This window comes from Podospora pseudopauciseta, assembly GCF_035222475.1.
Source record: "Podospora pseudopauciseta strain CBS 411.78 chromosome 7 map unlocalized CBS411.78m_7.2, whole genome shotgun sequence".
Taxonomy (NCBI): domain Eukaryota; kingdom Fungi; phylum Ascomycota; class Sordariomycetes; order Sordariales; family Podosporaceae; genus Podospora; species Podospora pseudopauciseta.
This window is the reverse complement of record NW_026946668.1, coordinates 511,599-530,616: the sequence shown is the minus strand read 5'-3', so window position 1 is coordinate 530,616 and position 19,018 is coordinate 511,599. Positions and strand designations below refer to the sequence as shown.

The 19,018-nt window shown below is 53.2% G+C and overlaps 8 protein-coding genes across 8 annotated transcripts; 3 read left to right on the top strand and 5 right to left on the bottom strand.

Annotated features, from left to right (window-relative positions):
- The first annotated feature begins 314 nt into the window (after window positions 1–314).
- Window positions 315–3,272, top strand: QC763_703970 (uncharacterized protein). Its single transcript, XM_062915393.1, has 3 exons — window positions 315–1,189; window positions 1,384–2,011; window positions 2,075–3,272. The coding sequence occupies exons 1-3, from the start codon at window positions 1,148–1,150 to the stop codon at window positions 2,833–2,835; spliced, it is 1,431 nt and encodes a 476-aa protein (XP_062761220.1). The 5' UTR covers window positions 315–1,147; the 3' UTR covers window positions 2,836–3,272.
- A 625-nt stretch (window positions 3,273–3,897) lies between these two features.
- On the bottom strand, window positions 3,898–5,751 carry QC763_703980 (uncharacterized protein; the record flags this gene model as incomplete). The annotated part of the gene is made up of 1 exon (XM_062915394.1): window positions 3,898–5,751. One exon carries the CDS (start codon window positions 5,749–5,751, stop codon window positions 3,898–3,900), a length of 1,854 nt encoding a protein of 617 aa, XP_062761219.1.
- A 1,615-nt stretch (window positions 5,752–7,366) lies between these two features.
- Window positions 7,367–8,923, top strand: QC763_703985 (uncharacterized protein). Its single transcript, XM_062915395.1, has 2 exons — window positions 7,367–8,112; window positions 8,175–8,923. The coding sequence occupies exons 1-2, from the start codon at window positions 7,711–7,713 to the stop codon at window positions 8,856–8,858; spliced, it is 1,086 nt and encodes a 361-aa protein (XP_062761218.1). The 5' UTR covers window positions 7,367–7,710; the 3' UTR covers window positions 8,859–8,923.
- A 146-nt stretch (window positions 8,924–9,069) lies between these two features.
- On the bottom strand, window positions 9,070–9,957 carry QC763_703990 (uncharacterized protein; the record flags this gene model as incomplete). Its single annotated transcript, XM_062915396.1, has 2 exons — window positions 9,521–9,957; window positions 9,070–9,457 (listed from the first exon to the last, which is right to left on the bottom strand). The coding sequence occupies exons 1-2, from the start codon at window positions 9,685–9,687 to the stop codon at window positions 9,070–9,072; spliced, it is 555 nt and encodes a 184-aa protein (XP_062761217.1). The 5' UTR covers window positions 9,688–9,957.
- A 345-nt stretch (window positions 9,958–10,302) lies between these two features.
- QC763_0114580 (uncharacterized protein) lies at window positions 10,303–11,022 on the bottom strand (the record flags this gene model as incomplete). Its single annotated transcript, XM_062906523.1, has 1 exon — window positions 10,303–11,022. One exon carries the CDS (start codon window positions 11,020–11,022, stop codon window positions 10,303–10,305), a length of 720 nt encoding a protein of 239 aa, XP_062761216.1.
- A 399-nt stretch (window positions 11,023–11,421) lies between these two features.
- QC763_704000 (uncharacterized protein) lies at window positions 11,422–12,723 on the bottom strand (the record flags this gene model as incomplete). The annotated part of the gene is made up of 1 exon (XM_062915397.1): window positions 11,422–12,723. The coding sequence occupies one exon, from the start codon at window positions 12,721–12,723 to the stop codon at window positions 11,422–11,424; it is 1,302 nt and encodes a 433-aa protein (XP_062761215.1).
- Window positions 12,724–12,883: 160 nt separating this feature from the next.
- On the bottom strand, window positions 12,884–13,524 carry QC763_0114560 (uncharacterized protein; the record flags this gene model as incomplete). Its single annotated transcript, XM_062906522.1, has 2 exons — window positions 13,179–13,524; window positions 12,884–13,081 (listed from the first exon to the last, which is right to left on the bottom strand). Exons 1-2 carry the CDS (start codon window positions 13,398–13,400, stop codon window positions 12,884–12,886), a joined length of 420 nt encoding a protein of 139 aa, XP_062761214.1. The 5' UTR covers window positions 13,401–13,524.
- Window positions 13,525–18,233: 4,709 nt separating this feature from the next.
- On the top strand, window positions 18,234–18,566 carry QC763_704007 (uncharacterized protein; the record flags this gene model as incomplete). Its single annotated transcript, XM_062915398.1, has 1 exon — window positions 18,234–18,566. The coding sequence occupies one exon, from the start codon at window positions 18,234–18,236 to the stop codon at window positions 18,564–18,566; it is 333 nt and encodes a 110-aa protein (XP_062761213.1).
- Between the last annotated feature and the right edge of the window lie 452 nt (window positions 18,567–19,018).

Here is a 19,018-nt window from a genome sequence, read left to right as displayed (position 1 = left end):
CGGAGAAGTGGGGCAGCCCAAATCCCGGCTCTCCAGTCCACCGTCTGTCCAGGGGCCCGGATGGATGGGCTGTCCCAAGTGGCTGCATGTGGCTGCGCGGGATGTGCAGGCTGAAGCCATAAGGAGTGACGCCTTTCTTGATCAGCTTCGGAGGCAATTGTTGATGGGCTGAGAAGGATTTCTGTTGGAGCTGGATGATGACGAATTGAATGAGCAATGAGATGAAGCCCTCTTCTGTACGGAAAAGGAGAGTTGTGCTCTTCACTGCCCGCCCCTGCAGTCAAGCGTGGTAGTGGTGTGTTGTTGGAGGACTTGGCGGTTTGCTGGGCGTTCTGGGCATGCTGGGGGGCTCGCTACGGTTCCATGCCATCTCCCTGTAACGTGTAAAAATATAGGCCGGGCACTGATGTCGCCTCTTGGTTCAAAAAAAACAGGAATTCCCCTTCCACTTCTCCATGTCCGCCACCAAATTCGCGCTCTGGTTTTTCACCACCTTTTAATACCTATAATCTTGGGACGCCTTTGACGAATCCCCTTCCGAGGCCCGCTGCCCTTTCCAAACCACCCAATTCCCCGACGACGCCAACGTCCGACCCAGCCTCAGCAGTGCTACGCGAGCACAAGAAGCAATCACGGCGCAGGGGCAACGACAAGAAGCGAACGAAGCCTCACGACCGCCCAATTTGACAAGCTCTGCGCAACTCCAGATGCAACGGGCCTTGCTGTCAACTTTCACCGACTGAAATCAACCTATCTTTGCTACGCTTGCACTGACGACGACCTCGCTCTGTCTTTTGTCGACTTTCTCTCTCTCGATGCTCCGCTGCCAATAATAATTAGCCTCTCCTTTTTTTTCTTGTTTCTCCGCCGACATCTGGAACCTCTGGATCATTCCATCTCGGCCCCGACCTCCGACGACTCGGGCTCCTCTATTTTTGCGGCTTCTCCACTTGTCTTCACCACACTCCTTTTGGGCGACACACACATAGCCGCGACGACCGAACATCCTGTGGCTTGCTTGTCCCCTTTTTTCTCTCCACCTCAGGGTTTTGTGGGGGAGGATCATCGCATAGGGATTTGTCTTGTATTAATTTTTCCCCGACTTCTTTTCCGGCCTTGACGGCACTTTTCGACTGTTGAGTTCACCATGGCTGCTCGACCGAATCAACGAAACATCAAGTGGGTGGAGGTACGTGGCAACATTTTCTCGGATTTTGTCGACCGCTCGGGTGTCCCCGTGCCTGTGTCCGCCTTTGCCTTTGCAGCCACCTCCGGGTCCGGCTCCGAGTGGTCCTGCATGGTCCGGTGACGATTGATAGACGACGGTTTCCCCAGCTTCCACCGTTCCAGTGCTGACTGTTTGTTTTTTTATCACGCCCACAGGGTCTTCGAGGTGTCACATCGGCTCTCGTTATCACCACCCACATTGCCCGCGCTTTGGATTTTCCACTTTTCTGGCCAGCCGACTCTAAGGGAGAGGCTCCCAGATTGCTGCAATATCCTTACCTGCGCATCCCATACCAAGGACGAATTGGCGTGCCCATCTTCGCCTTCTTGACGGGCTTTGTATGTGCCAATAAGCCATTAAAGCTCGCCTACCAACAAGGCAATGCGCCAGCTGCGCTCAAGACGATTGCGAGGAGCGCTTTCCGGCGCCCTCCGCGCCTGATGCTTCCAGCTCTTATTGCCACCCTGATCAGCTTCTTCATGTCGGTTCTCGGTGCCTACCGGGCTGCCAACCGCTGTGACGCTTTCTGGGTGCGTTTCGATGCGCCGGACCCAATGCCACTGGGCGACAACATCCGCAGACTCTTCCGCTCCTCCTTGACGACATGGACCAACACCGAGAACGTTTATGACCGGCATCAGTGGGCCATGCGCCCGCTGCTCATCGGAGCTTTCCAAGTGTATATCGTGTTGGCTGCCACCATCGGGATGCGTTTCAAGTACCGTGTTCTGGTGCATGTTCTCCTGATCACGTACTGGTTGATGAATGTTGGACACTTGACTGGTACGTCATAGCCGTGCACGGACCATACATCTGATTTTAAACTGACATCTTTTGGACAAACAGAAACCTTTGGTGCTATGCTTGCGCTTGGGACGCTTCTTGCCGAACTCTCCCAGCACCGTCCCACGCAAAACTTTATCACCTCTCACCAGCGCCTTCTCACCTGCGTCGTTGCCCCCTTCCTGCTCTTGGTCGGTGGCTATGTCGGCTCGTACCCGCAAGAGCATGAGGACTGGGCCCCTTGGTCCATGAGCCTCCACAAGTTCCTCCTGAATCCGGTTGATGGTCAGAACCAGGGCAGTTTCTTGGTACCTAAGGGGTCCAATGTCCACCGACGAACATCGGCCTTTTTCATCATGTGCACCTCCATCTCCATCTTTATCTCGCCCTTCATCCAGAAGCTCCTCTCGCATCGTCTTCTGATCTGGCTCGGACACCACTCTTTCGCTGTCTACCTCACCCACGGAACCATCCTCCGCACTGTTGGCATGTGGATTGTGTATGGGATCACTGGAGAGCCCTGGGAACCCGCCGGTAAGAACGAAGACGGGTCCCAGAAGCAGCAGGAGTACCTCCACCCCAAGTCCCGCGCCCACAAGATGGCCTCGATTCTGGTTTTCACCACCCTTACGTACATTGCCGCCTGGGCCTGGATGAAGTACGTGGATACGGCCTGCGCGAGAGCCACCCAGTGGCTGGAGAAGAAGGTGTTTGACGATGACAACGAGGAAGGCAAGGCCGGCTTGGCCGAGAAGGGATTCCTCCTCAACGGCAATGGCACAAGCCCAGCCGACGGGGACAGGCCGAAGCAGGCACAGTCATAAGGGGGCGTTTAATCCAGCATAATAATTTGTTCACTTCTAGAAATTTTGTTTGGATACCATGTGATATTTGTGGGAGGTCATAAAACCGGAGATATCAGAGGGCGAGGGCTCAGAGGAAGAAATAGAGGCCAATTTCGCATCAACACATCATCAGGCAGAAATACCCGGGACATATATGTGAGGGTGGGATATTCCGATGTGCAGCCACGGTTGTGTAAAACGTGGTCTGTGTTGCGAACACTCTCCTTTGTCATCAGATCATATCTGCCAACCGATTTTTCTCTTTATGGTCTTGAGTAACCTCTGGCAGTGCACTCGGGCCAGACATCAAACTTGCCTACCATATTTATTTACACTTTGCAAAAGATATGTATATACACGAGCAAACATAATGCAGCTTTGGGTGATGGATGGCTATATTGGGATGAGAAGGGATCTTTTGTGTCAAGAGGGGAGGGGGGGGGGGTGGGGGCGGGGGGTCTGGAGTAGAGAATAATGTTGATGCCTATTGCATTCTTCTTCTATCCTTTCTGCCTACCTGTATACACCGTGACGGCCAGCAAAACGACGCAGTGAATACGCCGCGCCCCGAGAGGATGACCTCCCGCTCGGCAACTCGGCAGTTGACCTGCTGTGTTTCCGATACGACCCAAGCAAAAAGAAGGTGTGGCTGTCGATTCCTTCGCTGCAGTTGGTTCGAGCTGTTGAGTCCGAGTTCGGATTTTTGTTGCATGTCGACGAGGCCAAAGTTCTTGGAAGTGACGACGATGGCGCAGGAAACCTGTTTACCTTGACCTGGGGGTCTCTTGGCCTTGCTCGTCGTGGACGTGAGGCCTTTGTGTCTGCGGTTTTTGGCAACCATTTTTCCATGCAGAGTCCATGTCATGAGCAAGGTGGGCAGGTCGGGCAACAAAGCCCATTGCAAGTGGCACAGCAGAAACTACGACGAAGGTGGGCAATAGATGTACTTTTGTCTAAAGACTACTTACTCTACACAAAGATAACAACCGACATTGCAACAGCTCTCGTTAATGGTCTAAATCTTCTAGCAAACCCCTCTCACTAGTACGGGTAATCATCATACGGATACTCATCAAACTCGTCAAACTCATCATACTCATCATACTCTGGCGCGTTAGGCCTCAGGCAAGGCTGATACACCGGAACATCCCGCTTTGGCCGCTTCTCCTCCTCCTCGACCTCGTCACAATCCACCTCAAACGCCACCCCCTTCTCCTCAAACGCGAGCTTCACCCCCATAAAGTGCTCATCAGCCTCCACCGCCCCCTCCAGCACCCACGTCCACGGAATCTTGCACACCAGCATCACCTTCTTCAGTCGGTTGGTCGTCACATCAAGCGACTTTGCAAATTTCATCAGCATCTCCACCGCCGCCTGACGATACGCCTTTTCCCGGGTGTAATGCTCCACCTTCTTTTTCGGCTTCCACATCTTCATGTCAAAGTACAGCTTCTCATACCGCCACCACCAGTCCTCAATCGTCAACTCCATCAAATTGGGCGGGAGCAGTGACAGGAGAGGGAGAACAGCCGCGTTTTTCATGTTTCCGTACAGCGTCTCGAGCTGAATGCACAGCTTCTCCAGGTTTTTAAGCTCGGGCAGGCAAATGATCCTCCCTTCTGGGCCGACAAGCTTCTCCATGTTCTTGAGGCTCGTCCACCCGACATCGAGGTTCTTGAGGTGCTTCTTGCCGTACTGTTGCAAGCCCAGGTTGAGCGACTCGTGGTCTTCCTCCTCTGGGCCGTGAACGCGGGGCCACCTTACCGGCCCGTCGTCTTCGATCCGGCGAGGGGTTACGTACAGTGTCTCCAGGTAAGGGGCGAACTTCAACAGGTAGTGAAGATGGTGAGGCATTACCATGCTGTTGTGGAGGTAGATGTGCTTGATGCCGCCGAGGTAAGGGTGGTCTGGAGGGAGGGAGGCCATTGTCTTGTAAAACTGGGTAGAGCCAGGATGTATGGCATGAAGCCTGGCCATGATGTTTTGGTTGAGGTTGACGATGGGGTTGGTCCAGTCGCCACTGTCGCAGGTGACTTCGACCGTGGCGAGCTTGGGCAGAGCCGCAAACAGGGGGAAGTAGGTGTTGCATTTGACGCCGTAGTTGTCTGGGATGTCGCAGTCACACTCGTCGATCTCGAGGTGCTTGATCATTTCGGTGTCACCCTGCAAGAGGAGGGTATGAATGTGTTGGTAAGGGCGCTCTTCATTTTTCACGCTAGGGTCGCGAGCCAGGTCGAACTCATGTAAGTCGCCGTGCATTTTGTGAAACAGGATGTTGTAATCGCCGTCCTCGTCACAGATGGGGACCTCTAGGAGGAGCGTCTCTACCCTCTTGCAGCTGGCGAGCACCATGGAGAAGATGTTTTGAGGCAGACCTTCATAGTAAGGCTGCATCCAGTGACTGCAGACTGAACCTGCCTGCATGATTGAGTTGCGGACGTACTGGGCAATGACTCCGGGGGCGTCGGATGGCTTGAACCTGCCGAGCTGCTCATGCATCGCTTCTTTCACCCCGCGGATGACATTGTTGCGGGTCAGCGTGATGTGACATGAGAGAAAGCGGGTGTGTAATCCGTAGTGTGGAAACTCAGCCAGAGTGCGGAAGAGAAGGAGCATGGTTCGTGGGTTGGTGATGGCGATGACGCGGTAGAGGAGGGGGTGAGCCATTTCACGAAAGGTCCTCGTGACGAGGCAGAGACTGGCGAGGGCGCGACGGCACAGAATGAACTCATACCATGGCTCGCCTTCAAACATCTGCGCGAGGGCGACAGGGCCTGTCTCGCCGATTTCAGGCGGAGTTGGAATGAGACACTCGACGATGCCCATCAGAATCTCTGGCGGAAGCGTTGCCAAGGTAAGCGGGCTGCGTGCAGCAGCATGGCTGGTGATATCCATGATGCAGTTCGACCGGTATCTCTATGCACCCTTGATACCGATGGGGCGATGAGATGCTGGAATGTCACGAGGCCGGAGTGAAGTTGTTGAAGTTTCCATGCTTCACCGGGGGACAGCAGGCAGTGGTTGCTGGTGGGGTGTTTTGGTGAGTGGGTGGGCATTTCTGATAAGATAAATACCCTAACCCTAGGACCACTTATCGCCGACTATATCAATTCTGTCTTGCAAACTGCAGAATGTATTGCGGAATCTTCGAGGAAAAGTGAGAGGTATAAATCGTAGAGAAAGATTATGATCAATGTCTGAACATACTGAATCAACATGAACACCACGGTTCTGTTCACTGTGACTCCAAACAGTCGACCCAGTCCATAGGACTTGGAGCGAGATGCTTTCGTCGGCCACACCCACCAAGGAAGCGATACAGCGATATTTTTTGATGCAGTCGATGTCCTTGTCGGGATCGCCATGATCAAATACGAAGCCCTCATAACCAAAAAATTTGTTCACTGTCACAAACCAGATATTTTCTGCCGATAACGGTCGAAACGGAAGTTGGTCAGTGTTTTTGGTGACGCCGAGCACCGAGTGATGCTTCCCATCCACTGTGACCTGGAGGGATGTTTCGGAAACTGTCAGGCCTCCAGCAACGAGTGTGCTTCCAGCCAGAAGGTTCCATCCATGTTTGCGGTTCTGTGTTGAAGTACATTTCCGGGATGTAGTTGGATGCATTCCATGTGAAGCCTTTTTTCATGAAGTTTTGCAAATCATCAAGATAGCAGGTGTATGTGCCAAAGATACACCAGGGCTGTTTGTTCATAACATTCCTCTGATATTCTGGGTGAAATGGAACCACGCAGTAGAGAATCCTATATGTCGGGACCCTTGGAGACCAACGTATTTTCTCAATCAGTGGGAAGATATCTGTCAGTGGGTGGTTGTCCAGGAGCTCCTTCGTTTCAGGATCCATTCTTGTAGCTGGCGGAGTGCATGGAGAAAGAATGAAACTTGCAGAGTGTAACAAAAAAATGTTCACATACAGCCTGGCAGCCAAGAAAGGTGGCGCGAAAGGCTGCAAAACCCGAAACCCTTTTTTTCAGAGCCGTTTGTCGGATTATGCTTCCACAACTTGCGCCGTTAGGCACCCTGTCTTGAGTGAACCAGAAGTCTATCTCAGATTGTCACCATCATCAAGTTCTAAGAAGAAACCTAGAAGTTTTTCCACATCGAAACTAAGGTACGACGAATCGACTTCGCGATGCCCCGAGATATTTATCGAAGAGTATCCTTAACCCATCAACCAGTAGTTGGAACCTCGACTCACCAACGGTTTACTAGTCGTCAACACTTTTGACGGTTGACAGGCCGTTGTTAGCTAACCATTGCACTGTTATCTGTAAGCGGCAGCTAGCATCACGACCATCATGAATCCATGATTCAGGAGATTGAACCGGTAGTTATGACTCGAAATTCAGACTTGTTTCGAAGCTATTACTCATTTGCGGCGCGATTCGCAGTGCACGAATCTTGATCACTTATTGGGCACGGCTTCTACTTAAGGGGCAGGCGTCTCGCTCAACCAACAACGAGGGACTATCTGCAGACCGTTTTTCAGATGCTTTTCCTCAGCTATCCGTACTAAAGCACACCGTCTACCTGTAAAGATGTCAAAAATGGCGGCTGAAGCTAGGAACGGCCCGGTTGGCATTGGCAAGAAACGGTCTGACAAGTTCACTGCCCCGTGGCAGGGCTGCTTGTGATGAATGATCAGGGGTTTCCTGGACAGTCAACCGCATACCTTAAAGTGTATGCGTCAAGTTGGCTTTTTGCTTCTATCTTTTTTCTTCTGTGTACCTGCCTTTTTCTGGCTGGGAAGGCTGGGAAAAGAGGAAGCCCCTGCCACTTTTCAGAGCTTCTCAGTTGGGATCGAATATCAAGATCGCTCACACTCTCTTTACCATGCGGGCTTCACTCCTTTGTTCCGCCCTACTTGCAGCCATTGCCTTTCCGCTCATTGGAAACAGCCTGGCAATCCCTGCCTCATCTCACTCATTTAAAAACCAGCTTGAGGGAAGAGACGATCTTGAGAAGAGAGATGAGCTCGACAAACCTCCGATATACCCGCCATTTTCCGAAGACACGCAAAACATGCACCTGCGTTTTGACTACCCCCGGATGCATTGGAGATCAAGACCATGGGAAGAGGGCTACTACCCAATTCACTGCGTTCATGAAGCCCAGTTCAACAACCTTTGGATTCTAGACTTTCAAGTCCGAGATGTGTGGTTCGAAGACTGCGGCGTCCCGTGGACGGTGTGTAGACACAAGGATGCAAAGGAAAAGTGGTATAGCATCTTCGATGTCAGTGTTTCCAAACAAAAGCCGAGATATGATCTGGTGATACATTACTGACATCTCACCAGACCCTCAGCCAAGTCCCCGTAGGCATGCGCCAGTACGTCGCCAACCTGGTCATCCTGCCCGGCCCCATCGATGGCGGACGGGGCTCCACCATCCAAGCTGCGGCCTACACCCGCGGCTCCGTTCTGGTTTTCTCTCCCACTTACTTCAAGCTTGGTGTCTTATTCCATGAGATCACCCACATCATGGACATGGTAGCCCTCGCCCCGTTCCTCGAGAGTCAAGGGTTTCCCGAGGGAACGCCCTTCTCGAGAACAAAGTATTGGAAGTACGCCTACGGAAACGACACCGCCGTGCCAACTCCTTACTCTAGGGCATCGTGGCAGGAAGACTTTGCCGATGCGGGGAGGTGGGCGATGAGTGACATCAGCAGGTACAGAGGGTTGCGGGAGTACAGCAAGGGTTGGGAGGCGTGCAGGACGCAGATTCGGGCCTTCCAGTGGTGGATGATGCCGATGATTTTTCCAAAGAAGGGGATATGCACCGGCAAGGTGGAGGGTGGCTACGCAGTGAAGGTGGTGGTGGTAGAGGGACAGAATCCACTGGTTTCTCTTTTCCAACCAGGGCCTGGGAGTCGGGAGGAAGGCAGGAAAAGGCCAAACACCAAGGTGGCAGGGTCAGGCGTGGCACCCATTGTGCTGCCAGCTGGTGCTGCCAACATGTTCTTTGCTTACCATGGGACTTGAGGGAGGGTTTCTTTTTGTAAAAAGTTTGCACATAGATTGCCGGCTCACAATTAGAGTAGATACATAGATACATTCGTGACCTTTTCGGTTTCATCAGAACAAGTATATAGAGAAAGTGTAAGTTAAAAGAACACGCAAAACGTGATCAACAACGTGCCTAATCGTTGGGACATCAAATTGTGAACATGGCTACCGACTCCACCAAGTCCCCCTAGCCCCTGACTGTTGCCCCACCAACTTCCACACCAGATTTGGGTTGTGGATCAGCGGGTCTGGTCTCAATAACGCATCTCCTCCCCTTTCTATTCCAATACACACTTGTGCATCTTGAATCGCTGGCCACATCGACCCACTGATTTGCATACTTGATCCAGAGGTTGTCCCAATCGGTCCACCAGAAGTCCGTTGAGATGCACCCGTTACCGCCGTGAATCGAGATTACGTAGGGGAGCCCAGGGGCATTTGGAGCAGTTGTCCAAACGTCACCCATGTGTGTGCAGTTGAGATCGAAGTGAACCGAGAAGTTTGAGAGGCGAAGGGTGGTGTAGAGTTTCCAGCCCAGGAAACTACCGTCGCCAAACGTGATGGTGAATGACCCGCTGGGTTGGACTGGTATCAGTAGGAGCGCAGAAGGTGAGTATGGATAAGCTGAAGTCTCTTACCAATCTACTTCACCGAAGGTATCATCCCAAGTACAAGGTTTGTCATCACCAAGTTTAAGGACTTGGGACTGGCTCTGATGGTTCGTTCGATGATCTGCAGATGAAGGAGGTGCAGAGAAGACATTCAAGGCGCAATACGCCAGGTAGATCAGCAGTAGCCTGAGCATTTTTTATCAAAATCTTGCAAGAATTTGTGGGTGAAGTTATGCTCTGCGGTTCTTGGATGCCAGAAAGTCTGACCTGCTCTTATACAGCCCACCAACCCCAATTTGTTGCCACACTCCGGTGACAGCCCGAGACAGTACCTACCAGTGTATTGATGCAGTAGATAAGTACTTGAAGACTGTCTCGCTCAGACTGCCTATCGTGGGCCAAGCTGGGCTCTGAAAATCGCCTACCAGGTGCTCAAGTTCAGGTAGGCACACAAAAGCTCTGCATAGTGACTATGGACCATGTTTCGGACAGCTCGGACAGGAGGGAGGGATCAGGTATTAAGGTAAGTTGAAATTTGTTTCAGCCTTGTCAGACAGTGTCTCATTTACCGGCTGCCAAAAGTTCTAGGGTGTAACAGCAATGCCACATTCACCTTCAGCTCTGCCCGAGTCCCAAACCGAACAATCTATCTGTCCAACTGCTTAGCGCAACCAGAAAACAAGATTGAACAATTTACACAGACAGCACTCGGCCCGATGCCCAAAAGTCCCTCAGCCGATCGGTGCCGCCGAGAAACCTTCCTTTCAATACTTTCCATCCACCATGCGAGACAAACAACCTAACTCCCATCAGCCCCTCCACTCCACCCGCCCTTCCTCCTCCTCCTCCTCCCGACAAACCTTACACCCAACCTTGAAATCAGTATGATCACAAGGTTCCACCAACGGCACCCAAGCCAACCCCCCGCCTCCCCCCTCTCCCCCCCGACCATCCACCCTATCCGCGCAAACCCTCCCCACCGGCGCACCACCCAAACCTCCATTCAACGAGTCCTTTCCATCATTCCTCGGCAGCCTACACCACCAAATCCAATCCTTCAACTCGCACTGCCTCGCACACCTCGTCTCTAGTCCCAACTCCTCGCATCGATAATGAGGCTTGATGCTCCCGTATGCACAGCCTTCTTCCCCTTCTGGACCGGGGCAGATGGGGGGGACATAAGGGGACATGTCAAACGCTTGGACTGCCCATAGGGACCAGGTGAGGGTTGTGCTGGTGGGCGGGGAGATGGAGGTTGAGGAGGGGGAGTGGATGATAGTGCGGGAGAGAATTTCGGTTTGGGTGAGGGGGTAGGGGAAGATGGATTCGAAGTCGGGAGAGACAGGCCAGGGGTCTAGGAGGGTGATGTGGTCGATGGTGGTGGCGGATGGGGTGGAGGGGTTGGTGTAGGTTGTTGTGAGGGCCGTTGTGATGGTGGTGGGGTAGGTGGTTGTGGTTGAGGGAGGTGGTTGGGCTATTGTTGAGCTGATTAGGGCTACGGCGAGCCACAGTTGGTATGTTAGGCCCATGTCCTGCTAAAGACTGCTGATGTTGTCTTTCCAGGTCACAGCTGTCTGTTTCAAGAGCCAGGTCTTCAATGCAAAGACATTGTGTCTGCTTGGCATACCGGGTTGCACATATAAGCACCATGAAAGTGCGGAGTTCAGCTACGTGCACCCACAGCTTAGCCGAAGGCTGATGCTCTTTTACCCGCGAAATTGTGTGCCAGCAGGGTATTTGTCCAGAGTGATAAAGCCGGTAGATAGAAAGCTTCCAAAGAATTTGCAAGGCCACAGAGTGTAAGGCCAATGGTGCCTACACCAAGCACATCAGGGATGCAAGATGGGTAAAAAACGATTCGAATAACATATGTACACGACGCACATGCTGCCTTGTCGACCGGGTGCCTGAATGTTGTTCCGATAGGCCTAAACCGTAGCTCCTGAGATCTGAACGGTATAGTCAACCCCGGTATTTGTCTCTGCTGTCAACTTGAACGGGTCAAACAGCACCAGATTCGCCGGAGTATTGACCACAACAAGCATGGCCTCCTCTCCATTTCCAACCGAAACATTCCCACTACTATTGACCAACTCAACATATCTCACAGCCCCGCTCGTCTGTCTCACCGCAAGGAAAGACGTCAACTTCCCCGCACCAGAAATCGTCACAGTGACACTGACGTTCACCGCCCCATTGGTCTTGAGCGGGGTGATGTTCGCACCCATATATCTAGGCCGTCTCGCACTTTTGACTCTATATCGCCCATTCCCCTGATTATCCAGATTGCCGTAGTTGATCTGTGACCTCTGGCTCCTCCACATGGCTTGAGCCTTGGGGTGGTTGATGTCCACAAAGGCCATCCGAGCCCAGTATTTTGCCACCACAGTCTGGATCTTCGTGCCACCAGGTGCGATGAGGCGTTCAAGCACATGAAGCGGTGTCTCATCGCTGTATCGCTTGTACTGTGTCCAGACCCCGGGGAAGATGCTGGTGCCCAGTCCCTGAATCTGATCAGGGTTGCTGTGGAGGTAGGTCAGGAAGGGGAAGGCCTGGTAGTGGTTGGCTGTGTCGACTGTGCCGTCGACGATGACCTGATATGAGTCGCCAATAACCTTTTTGAGTTCAACTATGGTGTTGCCTTCAGGTTGGTTGTACTTTGCCCGTGCTGGGGCGCAGTGAGGAGAGGTGAGGTAGGTATCCGCCACGAAATTGGCGACGGTCTCCCACCAAGCACCGGTGCGGTACTGGTCGATCCACCACCCGGCCGAGTAGGTCAGGGCATGCCCAAACTCGTGAACGACGACACCTGGCTCTGCCATCCATGCTTTGACCACGTTGAGCCATGACAGTCCTCTGTTGAGGTCGAGGGGAGTGTTGGCGGCAGCTCCGGGAAGGGTTTCCACTTGGTAGACATTGAGCTTGTGCCAGGGCCCATTGTCGTGATCTTGTTTGTAGCTGAGTCCAGGGCTGCGCCATCCGAGGTCATTCACGAAGCAGGTGTATGCCGCCTCGAGCATGGCGATGGTCCTGTCGGCTACGGCATTGTCGGTTGCGCCGTAGATGCGGAAATGGGGGGAGTCTTTCCACCTAGTACCACCAGGGCCAACGTTTGGATTGGCTGTAAACTCGGCTGGTGGTGCTCTTGGTGAAACAAGTCCAGCTGAAGGCAGGGCATCAACAAGTGTTGACGCCCCCGATAAGAAGATGGCCTGAGTCAATACCTTCATGATGGTTGGCCAGACTAATGGTGGTGGTCTGTATTATTCTACAACAACAGGGCAATGGCCTCATTATGTACAATCATCGACATGGACAAGTACCGGCATTCATATCGTCTGTATCTCTCTTTGTGACTTCTCATTCGTGGGCTTTTATGGAAAAAATAGATTAGCGCGTGGTCATGGACGTGACGGCGTTGAAACGCGGAGAAGAATACTCGACTGGGATAGAACTCCAGCCAAGGTCTTCCGCGCCGAATGTTACATTCCCATCAATTCGCTGTCGTCCTGGCCTTATAACCTCAAGGCTCCTGTGAAACTTGGCGAACGCTTTTGCAGCTGCAATTGCAGACACCTCGATCTTTATCTTCTGCAGAGCTGTCGGTATCACACTGTTGGTGGAATCGTAGGTAGTTAGTCAATGTGTCGATGCCATCACCAGTCAACAGGGCGTGTAGACATACAGTCGAGTCCAAGCAGTGGGCTAGGTCCATGATCAAGAGTTCTTCCCGTAGGTACTTCAAACAGGCGTCACCGCACCACTGGTTGCAATCGCTTCCGTTGCCCTTTGATAGATCTGAATTGCAGATGCAGGGAATAGTGTCACCAATTGCTGCAACGATTGTCGAACGGATGACAGCAACGGCAAGGCAAATGTTGAAAGATTTCATTTTCAAAGTTGACATGTGTCAGTTGAGATTAGAAAGGCGGGGTATGGCTGTCAATACAAGGCCACTTAAGAGGTATGGAACTGGGGGACCATGGGACTCTTAAAATGGGAGCAACCCTAAGATTTAGGCTGGAGAGCATCATGGAACGGCGGACAAGGCTGTGGTTCCGAAAGTGTCTGGATAAAGAACTTATTCAGCACTGTGAACAGGTGTTATTCTGCCGACAGCTGGCTGGCAGTTGTGTGCCATTCAGGGGCGTCTCTGTTGTGGTCTTCCCCATTTTCGACGAGAGGCCGCTTGCGCACAAGTACCTGGAAAACTTATTTATGGCAGTTGTTCGTCCCTCATACCAAGAAGCCACATCACAGGCTCATTATGTCAAATCTTCTCTTGCTCTTTTCCTTTTATTCTTCAGATTCAGTGTACTCGTAGAGTACCTAACCTTAACAAGTTCACCTAGTTACCTAGTTGCAATACATGCTCGCATCGCTGCCCATACTATTGATTAGCATGTTCCTCATCTCCGCCCTCTGGCAGACCTTTAGCCGTAGTGTCATTGTTGACCCGTCCTCGACAAGGCCCTTGAACTTCTCATGCTTGAGGGCGACGAAGGCGCGAATCTCCCGATACGTGACAAGCTGGCCCTTTTTCAAAGAATCTCCGGGTCGGCTTCCTGGTCGTACTCTTCGAGATTCCCGTTAGTGAGGCGTAAGAAGCGAAAAACGCGTTTGCCTCGGGGGAGACCCCTGCGTCCGTCTCTGCTCTGCGTACCACGTCGAGGATGTTATCTCCTTAAATCTCCTTCATAACCTCCTCGGCTGTCTTCGCGCCGACGTCGAACAGGATCCTGATTATGTGCGTCTGGTTCATCTGGGGGGCCATGTCGAGCGGCGTCGTCGAGAGATCCGCCAAGGTGTTCAGGTCCACTTTTCACTTGAGCAGCTCGCGCACCCTGTCGGCGTGGCCGCTGTTGGCGGCCCAGTGCAGTGGAGCCCAGCCGTAATTGGTAGTGATGGACGGGTTGACACTGTTCTGGAGCAGGAACTTGACGTTCTCGATGTCGCCGCTTGCCGCCGCCTGGTATAACCTCGTGATGCCAGCCGGGCCTCTTTCGTTGGGATCGGCCCCGGCGATTCGCAGAAGTTGGACCACTGGTTCCCCCAGCTTGCTGTCAGCTTTTGCGTACGGAACAAAGGGAAATCTGTTATATATGTATATGCTCACCCTCTTTGTGCTCCCTCTCTCCGTTCGCTGTGTATGTTATCTATCCCTCCGCGTCCCGCAGGTCCAGCTTGGCGTTTCGGTCGAGAAGAAGCTTGACGACCTCCACGTAGTTCTGGGTCGCAGCGATGTACAGCGCCGTCTTGCGCCCCAGGCCGCGCGCGTTCACGCCGACACCGCTGTCTAGCATCTTCTCGACCTCCGACAGGTGGTTCGCCTCGGCGGCGAGGAAGAAGGCGGTGGTGTAAAACATCGACATCTCCGCCGGGAAGGTCGCCCCGCCCGCCGCGAGCAGTTTTTAGATTGCACTGATATCGCCTAGGCCTGCGGAAAGCATCAGCTGAAGGTAAATACTAACCTGTATCGCCGGGGTAGACGCCTGCGCCTCTGATGCGGCCTGTCCCTCCAACACGGCCTGTTCCTCACGGTTCTCAGGAATGGCGCCCGGTTTCTCCGCTGGGCCCTCCGCTGGCTTCTCTGGCTGCCGGAGCTTGCCACCGGAGAGCAGCATAAGTAGAGATAATATGTAGTGAACAATGGCAAGAAGGGGCAGCCAGGAAGGGCTAGATTTGAGCATTTCAAGCGAGTGCGCGTCTATCACGACATCCTTCGGCGACGGATCTTTGAGAAAGCGGGCTTGAGGGTAAGGAGCAAGAGCAGGAGCAGGAGCAGGAGCAAGGGTGAGATTTGTGGTGATCAAGCGCTTGATGATGTCGACTTTGTTGCTCTTGGCTGCGTGCCGCAGTATGTTATGGCCTGCCTTGTCGAGGAAATTGATGGATCCGCCGTGGCTGAGGATGACGTCCATCGTGTCCCAGTTCTCTTCATCAACCGCTATCGACAGCGGCGTCCTGGAAACTGGATCGAGGATGTTGATGTCGAAGGGCGCGTCGGCTGTCTCAAGTATCCTCAGCACGGCTGGCGGCCAGCCGAGGAAGGCTGCCAGGTGGATGGCATTGGTCTCACGGTCTGGCGCCAGTCTCGGCATATATCCGGACGACTGTGAAGCAAAATCACCTCGTCGTTGCTAGACTCATCAGATGACCAGTCGAATTGCGAGTCTTCCATCATATCGTTCCAGAGATTATTCGGCCCAGGCTCTTCCTCTTCTTCCACCTCGTCAAACCCATCGCTGGCGTCGCTGCTTCCGCCACCGCCCCCAGACATAAAGTAGAAATTCGCATAGTAGGACGAATCAAGAACTCGGAGAAGGAAGCTTCTTTTTAGAGCCGCTCTGCAGGAGCTCGACCAGTGACTGCGCGATCCTCGGCGCTGTCGGAGCATCGCTCAGCTTCCGCAGGTGATAGGCGATGTTCTTCGCTGCGTACTCGGCGATTGGAAACTTGTTCATTTTGTTCGAGTATGAGAGGCGATTGTTGGCCGAGGTGCCATGGGCCACGAAGCACCTCTGGAGCTCCTGCGGGTTCCAGTGACTCGTCTATGTCGTCGTTGGCGAACGAGATCTGGCCGTCCCGGTCGTCGGGTTGCTCCAAGACCTTCAGGGATAGGTAGCTGGTGCAGGTCTGCACGATGGTAGCGTGGAAGCCGGAGAAGCGGTCCCTGAAGTAGCCCTGGGCGGTGTAGTGCACGCCGCAAACATCCCGTATGTCATCTTCGGGGTATATCATGTCCAAGTCCAGCTCAAAGTTGCCGGGGACGATGGAGAGGGCGTGCTGGAGCTTCTTGGTCACCAGCGGGCGGCTGGCGCACGCGATCCACGACAGAGTGTCGACGGCAAGCTTCCTGTCGGCCTCTTCCATGCAGAAGATGCGTGCCATGGTGTGCTCATACAGGTCGTCGATCTTGCGCGGGAGGCTGCATAGGCTGCCACGCATCCCCCCCTAGCGTCCGCTCAGCCTCGATAGACTGCATCTGGAGAAAGGCGACCAAGAACCTAGGCAAATTACGACCTTTTAGCCCCGTTACCTCTACCGCGCCGATTTTATCCGTGGTCACTCACATGCCATCGCAAGCGCTCTTGATGCTATTCTTCACTTCTTCCTGGAGTATGGGGTCCATCTTCAGGAACTTCTTCAGCCGCGGATATGATTTGAACTCGTGGTCAATCAAGAGATCGAGATCGGCCGAGTTTGCCGTGATCTGGATCTGCTCAGAGTCGCTCGAAATCTCGTCGAATTCGTCCAGCAGCCGAGACGTCACTAGAAGCCTGACGTTGCTGGACTCCGGTTGGAGGAGGCTCATGAGCCGGAGCCTGTACTCGGGCTTGCATTCGTCCAAAGCCTCGACGACGATGAAGGCGCGTTGCTCCTGCACCAGGTTGCGGAGTATGGTCAAAAAGTCTTGGATCGTGGCCGCGTCGTTGCCCTGGTTCCGCTTCCTCCATACCTTGACGACACACTCAGGGACCACGTCGTCCACTGCGACCAGCTGCTTGATGACACTTCCGAGGAGCTCCAGGAGGGTGTACTCCTCCTTGAAGCTTAGATAGAGGCACGCTATCCTGGCGCTATTTCTGCTTCTCTTTAGCTGCTCTTGTAGCTCTAGCAGGTGCTGTGATCACGATAGAACTGGGATAATGTTAGTCTCTCTGCCGCCGCGGGGTGGTTGCGGAGCACGACATACGCGAGAATCGATTTGCCAGCGCCCACTATATCGGAATAAGTATGCTTCATTAGTCTCCCTGTGTTGGGCTGGTGGCCTAGGAAAACCACTGGCTGCGAAAATGAGGGCCAAAATGGCCAGAAATGGTTGACAAATTGGTATTACAGTAAGTTGGTTTTTAAGTCTTAAAGTAAACAGTAGGAAAATCCAGCCTTAAGAGCAAACCGGCGTGGGTTTGGCGAAACCTTGGCCTTTGTCTGGTGCCCCACACCCTGTGGCATGGGGGCGACCTACGCATCTTTAAGCACCATAATTTGATCAGAGTGCCGGATCTCCACTTATCGAACCTGTCTGAATCGATGAGCCACCTCCCCGGGTAATTGTCGTTGTCGCCCGAGTCGGCGTGATGCGCGATGTGCGCCTGCTCTGGATGCGGCCGTGTGTCTGGTGGAAGCTGACGCGTGGCGCCAGCCAGTTCAGGATGTCAGCATCGCGCCTATTGGAGGTGGATGCTCGCCTGGTTGTGTAGACGTTTGTTGCCGTTGTGGACTCGCGCGTTGCCGTCGACGACCTGACTCTCTATCGAGATCGTGCCTTGCTTCTTTAGGCCCTCTTCATCATGTTCGGCCCAGCACCTGTCCTTCGGTGCCGCGCTCATCGTCTAGTTGAGCTCAGTGTGGTTCATCTTCTGGCACTGCACTGAAAGACCAAATAGGATAATGGTGTGCGCATCGCCCTGGAAGTAACAACACCCGATTCAAGGCTCCCGCCGCGAGAAAAGGGGGGAAAAAGGAAGAAAACAGCGGTCCCGGCGGCTGATGCTAATGTATGTCAGGTTATATGTAAAGGGGTTGATGACCAGGGTAGATAAAGAAGATGTACCTCGAGGTAACAAGGGTTTCCATGAAACATGCACCTTGTAGGCGCCGAAACCTAAGGTACCTAGGTACCCCAGCCACTCATGGAATTGGAGATATCTAGACGTGAATTCAGACTATCTTTTGATCTTTGCGTCTGCCCAGGCTCGGCGCCTTCATGTTGTAGGTGGGAAATGGTGCCGAACCCATGTGTACAGACACCGAGAAGATCAGCGCAGGGCCGCCGGCGGAGCAAAAGGATACACTGGAGCTGCTCCGCATCCTGGCCGCCCAAGTTGATGGCGCTGTCGGCGCGAAGGCGGTAGAGGCTGACGTCAGCCATGGTATTTCTATCAGGTCTGTCGACGTAACGGACAAAGCCAGGCTGCGGAGCGGCAATTTCGTCAGCACTGCCTGGAAAGAGGAGATAAATCTCCCCCAGACTAACAGCACCGTGGCTATCAGCTCCCTGTGCGCCGGAGACGAGTCGCGTGTCACGGCTGGCAACACGTACGCCGAGAAAGACAGCTTCTGGGACTGAGGGCGTGCAGGTGCATCGTACACCTGGCTCAAGTTTGCAAGCTTTGCTTTGTAGGTACCTGTCTACCTAGGTAGCACCACATTGTATTCCATCTCTCTCCTGCTGAGCGGCAATTTAAAACTATCGGTGATATTACTGACCCAATGCGTTGAATGAAATGGTCGTTTCCTGAGTATGTAACGACGGGGTGCTCGTTACCTTGATTTTGTGATTGACAATTGAATGCACGAGGCTAGCTGTAGCAGATTTATTTAGTCATTCTTCCAGACAGGCAGAGTATTGACCCCGATTCCTAACAGTGAATGTCAAGTCAGCAGGCGGAGGAGGGAACCCGGCGGCAGATTCCGAACCCGAGGGGTCTGCTACTCCCACAGGAGCAATCATTAGAGGTGTGGTAGGAGATGTTGTTGGTATTGCGATCCTGGCTATTGTTATGTGGCTCCTCCACCGCC

Excerpts from the sequence above, each read along its gene's own strand:
- QC763_703985 (XM_062915395.1), top strand. The coding sequence starts at position 7,711 with ATGCGGGCTTCACTCCTTTGTTCCGCCCTACTTGCAGCCATTGCCTTT. Across the intron at positions 8,113-8,174 it reads AGTGGTATAGCATCTTCGAT|ACCCTCAGCCAAGTCCCCGT; the intron begins GTCAGTGTTTCC and ends ACATCTCACCAG.
- QC763_703970 (XM_062915393.1), top strand. The coding sequence starts at position 1,148 with ATGGCTGCTCGACCGAATCAACGAAACATCAAGTGGGTGGAG. Across the intron at positions 1,190-1,383 it reads GAAACATCAAGTGGGTGGAG|GGTCTTCGAGGTGTCACATC; the intron begins GTACGTGGCAAC and ends TCACGCCCACAG. Across the intron at positions 2,012-2,074 it reads GAATGTTGGACACTTGACTG|AAACCTTTGGTGCTATGCTT; the intron begins GTACGTCATAGC and ends TTGGACAAACAG.